This window comes from Salmo salar, chromosome 06 (assembly GCF_965601325.2).
Source record: "Salmo salar chromosome 06, fSalSal1, whole genome shotgun sequence".
Taxonomy (NCBI): Eukaryota; Metazoa; Chordata; class Actinopteri; order Salmoniformes; family Salmonidae; genus Salmo; species Salmo salar.
Genome location: NC_138296.1, coordinates 35,304,728 through 35,317,831, shown reverse-complemented (window position 1 = coordinate 35,317,831; position 13,104 = coordinate 35,304,728). Strand labels below are relative to the sequence as shown.

The 13,104-nt window shown below is 43.0% G+C and overlaps 1 protein-coding gene across 1 annotated transcript; it reads right to left on the bottom strand.

Annotated features, from left to right (window-relative positions):
• Positions 1-3,136: 3,136 nt before the first annotated feature.
• LOC106606996 (neuronal pentraxin-1) lies at positions 3,137-12,297 on the bottom strand. The gene is made up of 5 exons (XM_014203525.3): positions 11,761-12,297; positions 11,132-11,339; positions 9,784-10,028; positions 9,309-9,488; positions 3,137-5,127 (listed from the first exon to the last, which is right to left on the bottom strand). Exons 1-5 carry the CDS (start codon positions 12,220-12,222, stop codon positions 4,906-4,908), a joined length of 1,317 nt encoding a protein of 438 aa, XP_014059000.1. The 5' UTR covers positions 12,223-12,297; the 3' UTR covers positions 3,137-4,905.
• Positions 12,298-13,104: the final 807 nt, after the last annotated feature.

Below are 13,104 nucleotides of genomic sequence, written 5' to 3'. Positions count from 1 at the left end.
CCACCCACATGGGGTATTGATACTTTGACTAATGACAGAGTCATACTAGATGTAGTGCTTCTATGACCTCTTTCTGATGATGTCATGTTTTTCCAAGCTCTGCAGCTGACCTATCAGAAGCTCTATCACTCTAACCACTTGTACTGTCACGGACCAACATTCTCATCAACAATCCAATACGCACCTCCCAAGGTTTTTCTAAATATCACAAGAAGTGAGGATCATATTCAACATCAATATGACCTTTGCATAATTTCCTCCTCTCCTCTCTGCTGACCCACATTGAGGGGCTGTTTACCCACACTGGTCATGCATTTTTCATCAGGCTCTGGTCACTGGTGGGACAGTGCCTGGCTTTTCTCATTATGTATTCAAAGCAGGTGGAAGATGGCAGGAGAGAGAGATCTTGTTAGCTGCCACCTTCATACAGTCATAGCTAGCTGGATGCAGACGGCAAGGTCACACAGGCCAACCAGCCAAGCTGGTCAACCGGACCAGGCATCTGTGAGAATACCATAGTGGTCAGAGCTATGGACACACATACAAACACAAATACAATTCATAATTTAGGGCAGATCATTCTGAGTGGGCCAACTGTATGCAGTACTCGTCCTCACACATCACGCTTTTTTAGCTGTGAATGGGATGACTTGCCAGTGTGGAGTGTGAGTCAAAGGGTCAGGGACTGTCACGCCCTGACCTTAGAGATCTTTTTATTCTCTATTTCTGGTTAGGTCAGGGTGTGACTAGGGTGGGTAATCTAGATGTTATATTTCTATGTTGGCCTGATATGGTTCCCAATTAGAGGCAGCTGTCTATCGTTGTCTCTGATTGGGGATCATATTTAGGCAGTTTTTTCCCACCTGTTGTTTGTGGGATCTTATTTTGAGTTAGTGCATGTTGCACCTCTGTCGTCACGGTTTGTTATTTTGTTTATAGTTTAATGTATGTCTTGCGAAGTTTCACGTATTAAAAAAGATGTGGAACGATACTCACGCTGCGCCTTGGTCCTTCTCTACAAACATTCGTGACAGGGACAGGGTATATTTAAGCAAAAAAGCACGAGGGGGTGTGGTATATGGCCAATATACCACGGCTAAGGGCTGCTCTTAGGCACGACGCAACGCCTGGACCCTTAGCAATGGTATTTTGGCCGTATATCACAAACCCCTGAGGTGCCTTATTGCTATTATAAACTGGTTACCATATTATAAACTGGTTATGAACATAACTAGAGCAGTAAAAATAAATGTTTTGTCATATCTGTGGTATACGGTCTGATATACCACAGCTGTCAGCCAATCAGCATTCAGGGCTCGAACCACCCAGTTTATAATATACAATATAGTTGAATATGTAGTACTGTTGTGTGGAGCATGGTAGATATTACTGGTTTGTTGACTGTCTATTGAGAGCCAGTTACCTTCGAGTTGTGGATTGAAGTTCATGCAATGAGATGCTGAAGTACACCTGTAGTAAGATATTGAGTTCCCAGTGCAGCACTGTGAGCTTGTTATCCAGGAGCCTCCAGCTACCAGCCTTTACCTGTTCATTACCACCCCAGTGTTATTCTTACTGCTCCTACTGCGTCACGCCAAGGGAGAGAGAATAAGGGTTTCAGAATATGGTGAAAGACTGGAGTTGGTTGTTAGATTTCAGACCATGATATAATAAAGACAAACAGATGTGGAGGAGATGACCCTGATAGGAACCTTACATCAGAATAGTAGTGCTATTGGCCACGTAATACTGACCAGAGTCCCTCCTGTCCAGCTAGGATAAAAATACACCTCAAAACATCTGGGCCGGGATTTGGGTCAGACCAAAAAAAGCCTGATCCGGACCAGACACACATGGTCCAGAGGTGAAGACAAGGTTGACCTATTATATCTCTGGTCTATTTCCGGCCAATGCTCCAGGGGCCACGCAGAGGCTGTGGTCACTCAGGGGATAGATAGCCTGTCTGCTGTTCTCTACCACAGTAGGAATTATCTCTGTAACCCAACTCCACCTGTGTCCAAAGCAGCACGCGATAATGGCTATGGCATATGTATAGGCTACAGGGATATGTATAGGCTACAGCAGGATGGCACCTGGGGAAAAGACTTCAGATGTGTTCCATGTCCCAGAGGTGGATCATGGGAAGCCCACCACTCAACTGAGGTGGTTTTACCATGAATTATCGACCTGGCCTCATTACTGAGTTCATGAACCCTACTAGCTATAGGTCAAGCCCTGCCAATGGAACCATATACGACCGGTTTTACATGGTATTTCTGTGATTGTATATGGGATACAGGATGCATTACAATGGGGCGGCAGGTAGTCTAGTGGTTAGAGCGTTGGGCCAGTAACCGAAAGGTTGCTAGATCAAATTCCCGACCTGACAAGGTAAAAAAATCTGTCGTTCTTCCCCTGAACAAGGCAGTTAACCCAGTGTTCCTAGGCCGTCATTGTAAATTAGAATTTGTTCTTAACTAGTTAAATGGAAATGGGAAATGGGCATGTCATCTGCGTATCTCAGTTAAACTCCTCTCTCCCTGTCGTCGATTCAAAGCTATTGCTAATAGACATCAAGTTTTGGGAATACTGGTGTGTGTGTGTTCTTACGTGTGTGTGTGTGTATTTTTATGTCAGGAGGACAGAATATTTCCCAGGTAGCCCTTGACCTTGGTGGCAATGGAATGCACCTTGAGATGTTGTCTGGGTCGCGGTGGCCGGGAGATTTATCCAGTGGTATTGAGGACTAGCTTTTCTTTTAAGGAGGCAGATAGTGTTGACCTTCTCTATCCTCTCCGGGTCCTGGCCACAACGTTTAGGGTTCAACTTTTAGGGTTTCCATAAGAAGAGAGCAGTAGTGCTGTTACACCACAGACCCGGTTCATCCACTGATGCCACATACTGAAACCCAGGCCTCTCAATGCCTCTCAGTCTGTGCATATCTAGTAAGAGGAAATACAAGCGAGTGGTGTACAGAGGTCTCTGAACCTGCCATTGATTCTTGACAATAGGTTTCACAATGTTAATTGAGACTATAGAGAAATGTAAGAGGACTCTCATATGCTTTCAAAAACATTTGTAGGCCTGTGACATGCATGGGTTACTCTGTGACAGTAATGTCACACTCACACAGGGATAGATTCAGGTATCACAATTTTATTTAAAAAATTAGAACTTTTTCATATTTCAGTGTTGCCATGCTTTGAGCATATAACAATACAGTATAAAATCTCAACCCAAAAGGAGGATAGTAAAAGCAGATTTTGTTGATGCTGCTGCAGCAATTAGTTAAGTCATGCAGTTACTGTACAGAAAACATTCCCATTAAAGTACAAACACCTCAATGAATTGCTTTTAAGTACAATAATCATCTTATTATCCAACTTAAGGTGTTATGATAATAAACATCTCTTTTGGAAATAAATCTCGTTGTAGGCCTACAGGAAAATAAATACGACAGAAAATACTTTGCAAATCATAATGAATGTGCTGAGTTATTTCAACATCCCAAGGCACCCAGGCTTGTATGTTGGCAAATAATATGTCATTCTTTACACAAAATTGCGTCAAGCAGGTGGTGATAGAGAAACGATAGCGATAGAGCAGAAAGCTGTGCCTGTTTCATAACCATTTAAGTATACATTCCTTTTCAAGTCCACCCGTTGATCACAGTGAAAATCCCAGGCAATGGCAATATAAATAAAATCGCATGATTGGTTGAAATGCGTGTCCCCAGTCCAATAAAAACAAAGCAACAGTAAGCATGTCGTCCCCCACGAATGATGCAGCCACCCCATTGGCCAATCAGTATGATTTTGTAAATGACCAATTTCTATGACAAGACACATCATTCACCCAAGTTTCGTCAAAATCGGGCCAGTGGTGTCTGAGATATCTTGTGGGTTAGCTAGACTCATCACTCTGAGTCATATGTTGAGTCTTGACAGCATTTGTTACAATACGAATATCCTTGACTAATTTTTGCCAGACCATGCCCAAGTGAATATTTATTGGTCAATAGTGGCCATGTTGTTTTAGGTACTAGTCTGGAAAATATTGCCATAGATGCCACATATCAAGTTTCATGCAGATCGGTCATTTGGTGCCAGAAGAGTAGCGTTTTAAGTGTTTTTCATAAAATTCGAAATAACGGAAAATCCATAATGGTGAAGCTTATTGGTCCCTGAGGCAAATATGTTTCTTTTGAGGAGAGGGACCTATGTACCGAATTTCATGACATTAGGTCAAACGGGGTAATGGACGTGACCTTTCAAAGTTTGCATTTGAAATATTATACAATTCTTGTTATAGCGCCATCATCTGGCCAATCAGTGTAATTTTGTAAATGCCGGATATCTAATGCAAGACGCATCATTCAAGTTTTGTCACAACCGACCTAGTGCTGTCTGAGATGTCACGTGTGACTAATGTACGAACGCACTAATGTACTAACGGACGGAGACAGATCCCCAGTCCCCTCCCCGATTTCCTCGTCGGGGACAACTACATGGTCACCAATTCTACTGATGGTGGACGTTCTAAGTGGTCCTCTGTCGGGGAGTGCTGTCTGCGTCTGCACTGCGTTGTGGTGATATGCTGGCCTGTATGTGTCAATTGCTCTGAAGACCATGAGATAACAAACCGGCCTGTTGGACGAAGTGCTTTGAAGCATCCAACCAGATGCCAAAACTATCTAACTGAAATATCCAAGATGAACAAGGTCAGATTCTTATTTTAGACAGGTAGAAATCTAGTAAGTGTCCACACATAAAGTATTCCATATCTATAACAAATCCAGATGTCATTTACCGAAATAAGTTCTTCTTTATCTATCAAATCAGACGCATTATGAACAGAGGCTTTAACACACACATTTCTCATTGGCTTTTCACTTTTCCCTGCAGTTCAGTTCAGTTGACGACAAGCCTCAAATGTCCACTTGGAGGCTCCTCCGTAAATATCAATGCTGCTCTCCAACCACGAAAACACGTTGCCTATCTGCGCTTTGCTGCTGCAAGTTGCCAGGTTGTATATCTCTCCAATAGACAACTTCCGGTCCCAGATATGAAAATTCGCCAGGTCTCCAACAAAAGCTTGTGTAGCATCAAAGCCCCCTCCAAGCGTATCCTGTGGGAAATAATATAGAATTAATGAAGATGGATATTGTGCTAACACAAAGGAAAACAATTATTTCAAGTTAACCTTTGGAGTTAATTTGTGCATTAAATAATTTATCCATGCTTCCATCCATGTGGCTTGTTAGATGAAACCAAGGATAGCTCATATATCAAATGAGTAGACTTTTTCATTTAGCCAGATTATTGTTTTGACTGATGAATCACGTTACCATGCAAATGGCTTGTCATTTTGCCATTGCAGTGTGAGCTGATAAATCAGAATTGGGGTTGCCCTGTTTCGTCAGCCTGGCCTCATACTTTACGTATTTCTGAGCACCTCCAAGACATATGATACCTAGTAATGGTGTAGTTACTTTAGCTAGAAAGGGAGATTGGTTGGGGGGGATGGATGGGAGTAATCTGCAACTGTCTTGCAATTCAAAGGTTGTGTGATCGAGTCGCGTTGGGGACAACTGTAGCATTTTAACTTACTCTTCCCCTAACTCTTATTTAAAACTTAACCAATTTCACCTAACCTGCTATGTAAATTCTCCTAAACTTTGTCGTTTTAGTTCTCCTAACCGTTTACAAAAGTTATCCTAAACTTTGTTTTTAGTTCCCCTAACCGCCAACATAAATTCTCCCCATAATTCTCATTTGTGGTTATGGCGCAATAAGCAACCTGGTCCCAGAGAAAGACGTATAATAGTATACGTCCCACAAAGTGTTGTATAATATACTTCATTCAGTTCATATGCTATTGTACGACCGGGTAAGACGTACAATATGATACTATACATCCTATATTTCGTATGATATTGTACGATCGCTATTCCATTCATAATGTAACGTACATAAAGTAATATATCATATGAAATGGAGTGTCACAGATTTACTTACAGAATAATACGAATTGCCCTGAGACTATGTTGGTTTCATGTGTAAAAAGGATCATTTCTCACACTCCCAGTGGCTAGAGCTGCCGCTTTTAGGGAACAGAACACTATTCCGGACGCTTACAAGAAATCCCGCTATGCCCTCCGACGATCCATCAAACAGGCAAAGCATCAATACAGGACCAAGATCGAATCCTACTACACCAGCTCTGATGCTCGTCGGATGTGGCAAGGCTTGCAAACTATCACGGATAACAAAGGGAAACACAGCCACGAGCTGTTCAGTAATGCGACCCTACAAGACGAGCTAAATACCTTCTATGCTTGCTTCAAGCCTTGTAACACTAAACCATGCATGAGAGCACATGCTGTTCCAGATGACTGTGTGTTCACGCTCTCCGTAGCCGATGTGGGTAAGACCTTTAAACAGGTTAACATTCAAAAGGCAGCAGGGCTAGACTAATTAACAGGGCATGTACTCCGAGCATGCAAGGACCAGGTGGCAAGTGTCTTTACTGACATGTTCAACCTCTCCCTGACCCAGTCTGTAATATCTACATGTTTCAAGCAGACCACCATAGTTCCTGTGCCCAAGAATGCCAAGGTAGCCTGTCTAAATGACTATCACCCCGTAGCACTCACATCTGCCACCATGAAATGCTTTGAAAGGCTGGTCATGGCTCACATCAACACTATCATCCCAGACACAGAGGACCCCCTCCAATTGGCATACCGCCCCAACAGATCCACAGATAATGCAATCTTATTGCACTCCACACTGTCTTTCCCATCTGGACAAAAATAACACCTACGTGAGAATGCTGTTCATTGACTACAGCTCAGCGTTCAACACCAAAGTGCCTTCCAAGCTCATCACTAAGCTAAGGACCTTGGGACTAAACACCTCCCTCTGCAACTAGATGTTGGACTTCCTGACGGGGCTGCCCCCAGGTGGTAAGGGAAGGGAACAACACATCCACCACCCTTGACCCTCAACATTGAACCTTAGGGGCAATGCGGTGCCAGGACAACAACCTCTCTCTCAACGTCAGCAAGACAAAGGAGCTGATTGTAGGTACAGGAAACGGAGGGCTGAGCATGCCTCTATCCACATAAACAGTGCTGTAGTGGATCAGGTTGAGAGCTTCAAGTTCCTCGGTGTCCACATCACTAAGGAATTATCATGGTCCACACACACCAACACAGTCGTGAAGAGAGCACGACAATTCCTCTTCCACCTCAGGAGGTTGAAAAGATTTGCATGGGCCCTCAGATCCTCAAAACTTTCTACAGCTACACCATTGAGAGCATCTTGACTGGCTGCATCACCGGTATGGCAACTGCTTGGCATCTGACCACAAGGCGCTACAGAGAGTAGTGCATATGGCCAAGTACATCACTGGGGCTGAGCTCCCTGCCATCCAGGACCTCTATACCAGGCTGTGTCAGAGAAAGACCCTTAAAATTGTCAAAGACTCCAGCCACCCAAGTCATAGACTGTTCTCTCTGGTACCGCATGGCAGGCGCTACCGATGCACCAGGTCTGTAACCAACATGACCCTGAACAGCTTACTACAAGCCATTAGACTGCTAAATAGTTAGTCCGGGGAGCTATTGGTTCACTATTTAACTATCTGCATTGACCCTTTTTGCAGCAACTCTTTTGACTCGTCACATATGCTGCTGCTAGTTTTTATTATCTATCTTGTTGCCTAGTCACTTTATCCCTACCTACTGTATATGTACATACAGTGAATTTGGAAAGCATTCAGACCCCTTGACTTTTTCCATATTTTGTTACGTTACAGCCTTATTCTAAAATGTATTAAATTATAGATTTTTTGGACAATCTACACATAATACCCTATAATGACAAAGCAAAAACAGGTTTTTAGAAATGTTTGCCAATGTATTAAAAATATAAAACAGAAAGGTTGAAGGAATTTGTCCATAGAGTTCCGCGACAGGATTGTTTCGAGGCACAGATCTGGGGAAGGGTACCAAAACATGTCTGCAGCATTGAAGGTCCCCAAGAACACAGTGGCCTCCATCATTCTTAAATGTAAGAAGTTTGGAATCACCAAGACTCTTCCTAGAGCTGGCCGCCTGGCCAAACTGAGCAATCGTGAGACAAGGGCCTTGGTCAGGGAGGTGATCAAGAACCCAATGGTCACTCATACATAGCTGCAGAGTTCCTCTGTGGAGATGGAAGAAACTTCCAGAAGGACAACCATCTCTGTAGCACTCCACCAATCAGGCCTTTATGGTAGAGTGGCCAGACGGAAGCCACTCCTCAGTAAAAGGCACATGACAGCCTGCTTGGAGTTTGCCAAAAGGCACCTAAAGGAATCTCAGACCATGAGAAACAAGACTCTCTGGTCTGATGAAACCAAAGTTTAACTCTTTGGCCTGAATGCCAAGCGTCATGTCTGGAGGAAACCTGGCACAATCTCTACGGTGAAGCATGGTGGTGGCAGCATCATGCTGTGGGGATGTTTTTCAGTGGCAGGGACTGGGAGACTAGTCAGGATCGAAGGAAAGAAGAATGTGAGAAACTCCCCAAATGCAGGTGTGCCAAGCTTGTAGCATCATACCCAAGAAGACTCAAGGCTGTAATTGCTGCCAGAGGTGCTTAAGTACAGCATAAAGGGTCTGAATACTTACGTAAATGTATATTTCAGTTGGTTTTTTTTTAATATATTTTCTAAAATTTCTAAAAACCTGTTTTTACTTTGTCATTATGGGGTATTGTGTGTAGATTGATGAGGAAAGTTTTTTTCTTAATCCATTTTATAATAAGGCTGTAACGTTACAAAATATGGAAAAAGCAGAAGGGTTCTGAATACTTTCCGGACGCACTGTATTTCCCTCAATTACCTCGTACCCCTGCACATCGACTCAGTACTGGTACCCCATGTATATAGCCAAGTTATCATTACTCATTGTGTATTTATTCCTTGTGTTATTATTTGTCTATTTTTCTATTATTTCTCTTTTTTTCTCTCTGCATTGTTTGGAAGGGCCTAGAGGTAAGCATTTCACTGTTAGTCTACACCTGTTGTTTACGAAGCATGTGACAAATATTATTTTATTTGATTGATTTAATTTGACAATCGATCCAAATTCATGCCTAAAAGGGATAATTCCTCCATCTTATTATGGAACCTGAGAGTCAGCAGCTCAGGTCTGACTGATGCTATGTTTATGCTATAGGCCATGTCCCTTTTGATATTATGTCCTAAGGTACCAAAGTGTATTGATTAAAAACTGACCATTAAAATTGTAATGGACATACCTGTTCTTGTCCCAATATCAGAACACCTTGTGGTTTGATTGGATGGTATGGAGCAAGGTTTTCTCCACTGCCCCTCATGACTCCATCTTGGAAAGCCTCCCATACTCCATCTCGAGTTGTCCATGTGACACAGATGTGATGCCACTTCCCGTCATTGATAATGAATGGTAATTTAGCTACCTGGAATGGATTTCAGTATTTTCTTTTAGTATATGCTGGAGTTTTTTATATTTTTTTATCACTGCAGCCAACTAAAATAAAAAAGCTTGCATATTTATTAAAAAGCTTGAGGCTTTATAGTCAGTGTGGTCTAATTCAAAAATGATATTTCTTTGTAGTTTGTAGTGCAGGCACTCATGCTACAATCAGCATGTTCATACATTAAGAATAATTTTGATGCAATACTCTGCTTTCAAATAATATTTTGTATACTGTTGGTGATATATGCATCATGTAAAATAACATGTGAGTATACCTTGTCATTGATGAGTATCTCCATAGGATTATTCCCCCACTCAATCAGCACCAGCTCGTTGGCCTGCCCTGGCACTGCGTAGGAGAACGGCGTGCCCACCCCAGGTGATGCATTGGATTTGAGCCACATGCAGACAGTGAATGCGTACATCTCAGGGAGACTCTTCTTCACTTTGGCATACATGTAGTTGGTCCTCAACGGGAATGTCAACTGGAATTTATCCAGCGGCCTGTTTTCTTTCTGACCTGTAAACAAAACAGAGGACAAGGTTAAAGATGTCACCTGTCACAATAATTATTGTGGGATAGCCTAGGCCTATTGAAGCAGTGCTTGACTTGGGCAGGAGCTCACCGGTACTAAGTACTGGCACCTCAGATGTTCTACTGCTTGAGCTCCTGTTCCTCTTATAGAATATTAGCTAAGAAATATTGTGGAGCTCCTGCATCTAAATATAAACAGTACCAGCACCCAAAATTAGTACAGAAACATATTTCACTCCAAGTCAAGCACTGTAGAGCACTGTTAGAGCCTCTTATATCGGCTATCTGAGTGACACCAATTTGTTGGACATCAATGGTGGGACATGTGTCCTGTCTTTAACAACCAACTGTGATTGTCAGGTCAAGATGAACGTGAGGATTTGAGTTTTATTTTTTGAAGGTTGTAAAATATGTCGCTGAGCATCACGTAATGCGCAGGGGAGATTTGCAGCGGATTGCTGCTGAAGGTTGACTGATCAATGTAGTTATACAACAAAATCCTGTTTCTTGTGGTTCCACGTTTTTTTCTGCGGCATGATAGGCATCACATGAGCAAAGCGTTTGGAATAGCGGTCCTGGTCTCTCCTCACCCCTCCCTCGGCGGGACTTTACAACGGTGTTTGTTGCCCGCTATAAGGAGCTGGAGCTTTACGCCATAGGGTCCTGGCGAACTTTGCTCTGCTCAAACGGCTCGTGGTGCAAGTGGAGAAGGCTGTTTCAATAGAATTTAACCATTTTGATCTGCATTAATTAAGGGGAAAGTTCTAAATACAGAAGGTTGCACCATCCCTTTTTTACGGATGCCTTAAACAGTAAATCACCTTCTTAAGCCACACATCTTTGTGGAATTGGATATGCAAAGCAATGCAGCTATTCACCGGATCCCATCCCCTCCCCTGCGATGCAATGGACACCAGCCATATTACCAATTGATTTCGTATATTGACATTAATCTATTCATTAGTAATAAACATCACTTCAGTTGGATTTGAAAGGTCTTTCAGAATAGCTCGTTTTTGTTTTTAAACGGCAATACTAATTAGTTAAACTATGCCGGCCAAGTATTTGTGGCGTTTTTGAGCTCGCACCTTTCTCGAGGTCGGTGATTCTCTGGTGCAGGGATGTGAGAGTCGACTCCACTCTACCGCGCTGCTCCGTCTCGTTCCGCAGCCCAGGCTTTCCATCTTCTATACTGTTCACACGGGATAACACCTGCTTCTCCAAATCGTCGATTTTACTCTGTAGCAGGTCTTTCAGACTGTTCGTCTGGACCGAGTTGTTGTTCCGACTGAATTGCTGTGGAATGAAATAATGATTAGTTAAAAAAACGTTTTAAAAATACTGAGAAACATTACAACCCATATGCTGAGGGACATCGTAAAGCTAATGCCAGATTAATTTATTTAAGGTTTATTGCCCTGTGGAGTTAGCAACATGGTAGCCTACATCTAGCAACTAAATTCGTCTCCGGCAAGGTGTCTGTCCTCAGCATGACTTGTTAAATTTCACGATTAGTGCAGAGTATTAACCTACATTGTGGAGGGCTGTTCATCCCTGGAAGTAAATGTGATAAACAAAGTACAAGGGCGGCAGTGCGAGTTGGACAGGACAGTGCAACGTGATTTAGCCATTGTATAAACATCTCGTTTTTCACCCAAAATGATTGGTGAAATGTATAAAGCCTATTATTTCGTTAAGATTATGGTTCTCCACATACCTCGAGATTTTCTAATCTCTGCTTTAGAGACTGTAATGTCTGCGATAGTTGCGCCAAAGTGTCCGAGGGACCCCTTGATACATCCCCCATAGTATTTTTGGTCCCCGTCTCTTTTCTCCTTCCCCCAGGTCCGGGCTCGGGCGCACTCTGGCCCTCACAGCGAGTTAACTTGGAAGTCAGTTCTCTGATAGTCTCTTTTTGGTTCATAATGGTCTCCTTCTGCTGTAGGACGGTCTCCCGGAGCTGCATTACAGTAGTCTTCAGATCCTCTCCAGGCATACTGTTTTGCAAGGTAGCGGCGCATATGTCCATATCCTTGGGCACCGACGTGCAAATAAATTGAGTCTGTCCATCACCAAAGTCTTGGCACGAACCCTCCACGAATAAGTAACAAAGTATAAAAAGTTTCCAAGAGATTGCCTTCTTAATGGCCTGCATTTCGCCGTGTGTGTTGTGTTGCATTTGGTTTAGGAGCAGCGGTGGTGTGTGGCGAGTGATTTCAGGACCACGGAGCTGTCGCTTTTTGTTGTAATCCGTCTGTGGCGCGCGCCCGGTTTATATAGCGCGCGTGGTCTGCGCTGAGCAGATTCACCCCATCACGGAGAGGAGGACTCTCGCAGCTTAATCACCTCTCGACGTCAAGGTGGAAGGAGCCTCACGCTCAAAGATGAAACTCGAGGCTCCCGGATGCTAAATCATTCATCACGACGACAATTTGTCATTTCTTAATGTGTATTATTAATTTAAAATTTGCGGATTGGTAAACAGCAATGGCATTACTGGGTATCAGGAGAGTCAGCTGTGTTCGTTTTGTGCATATAGGCAAAACCGACCGAACTGAATTCACATCGAAAGGAAGTTCAGGGCTGTATGGCTGTGACACTGATAGCCCCATATACATTTTCTCATGTTACCATATTTATAATAGATAACACTGTCTGCATGTTTACAGCAGCCAGCACAGCCATTAACATCAGTATAATTACACGAGCAGCAGTTGTATTACCATCAATAGCTGCACTTCTTTGACTGTCACACCCAGGTTTATTAGAATGTTGTTAAGTGGTTTTCTTTATTTGGTAAATTGCATATATTTCTCATTGTACAGTATAATTTTGCAGAAACGTGAAAATAATTGAATGCTCTAAATTAATATGTTCCTAATCTTCTTCATCTATTGTCAAGCTGGTCCACCTTAAGTCAGGCCCCTCACACAGGCATGGTGGTTTGTAAGTGACTCAGTGGTAATACCCAGAATGTTTTCCCATGGGGTGTCAGCCTGAGGCCCTCAGGCACCCATGGGGTGTCAGCCTGTTTTTGCCCTTTGGGCAAAACGATACTGCA

Excerpts from the sequence above, each read along its gene's own strand:
- LOC106606996 (XM_014203525.3), bottom strand. The coding sequence starts at position 12,222 with ATGCAACACAACACACACGGCGAAATGCAGGCCATTAAGAAGGCAATC. Across the intron at positions 11,340-11,760 it reads AGAGATTAGAAAATCTCGAG|CAATTCAGTCGGAACAACAA; the intron begins GTATGTGGAGAA and ends TTCATTCCACAG. Across the intron at positions 10,029-11,131 it reads AATCACCGACCTCGAGAAAG|GTCAGAAAGAAAACAGGCCG; the intron begins GTGCGAGCTCAA and ends TTTTGTTTACAG.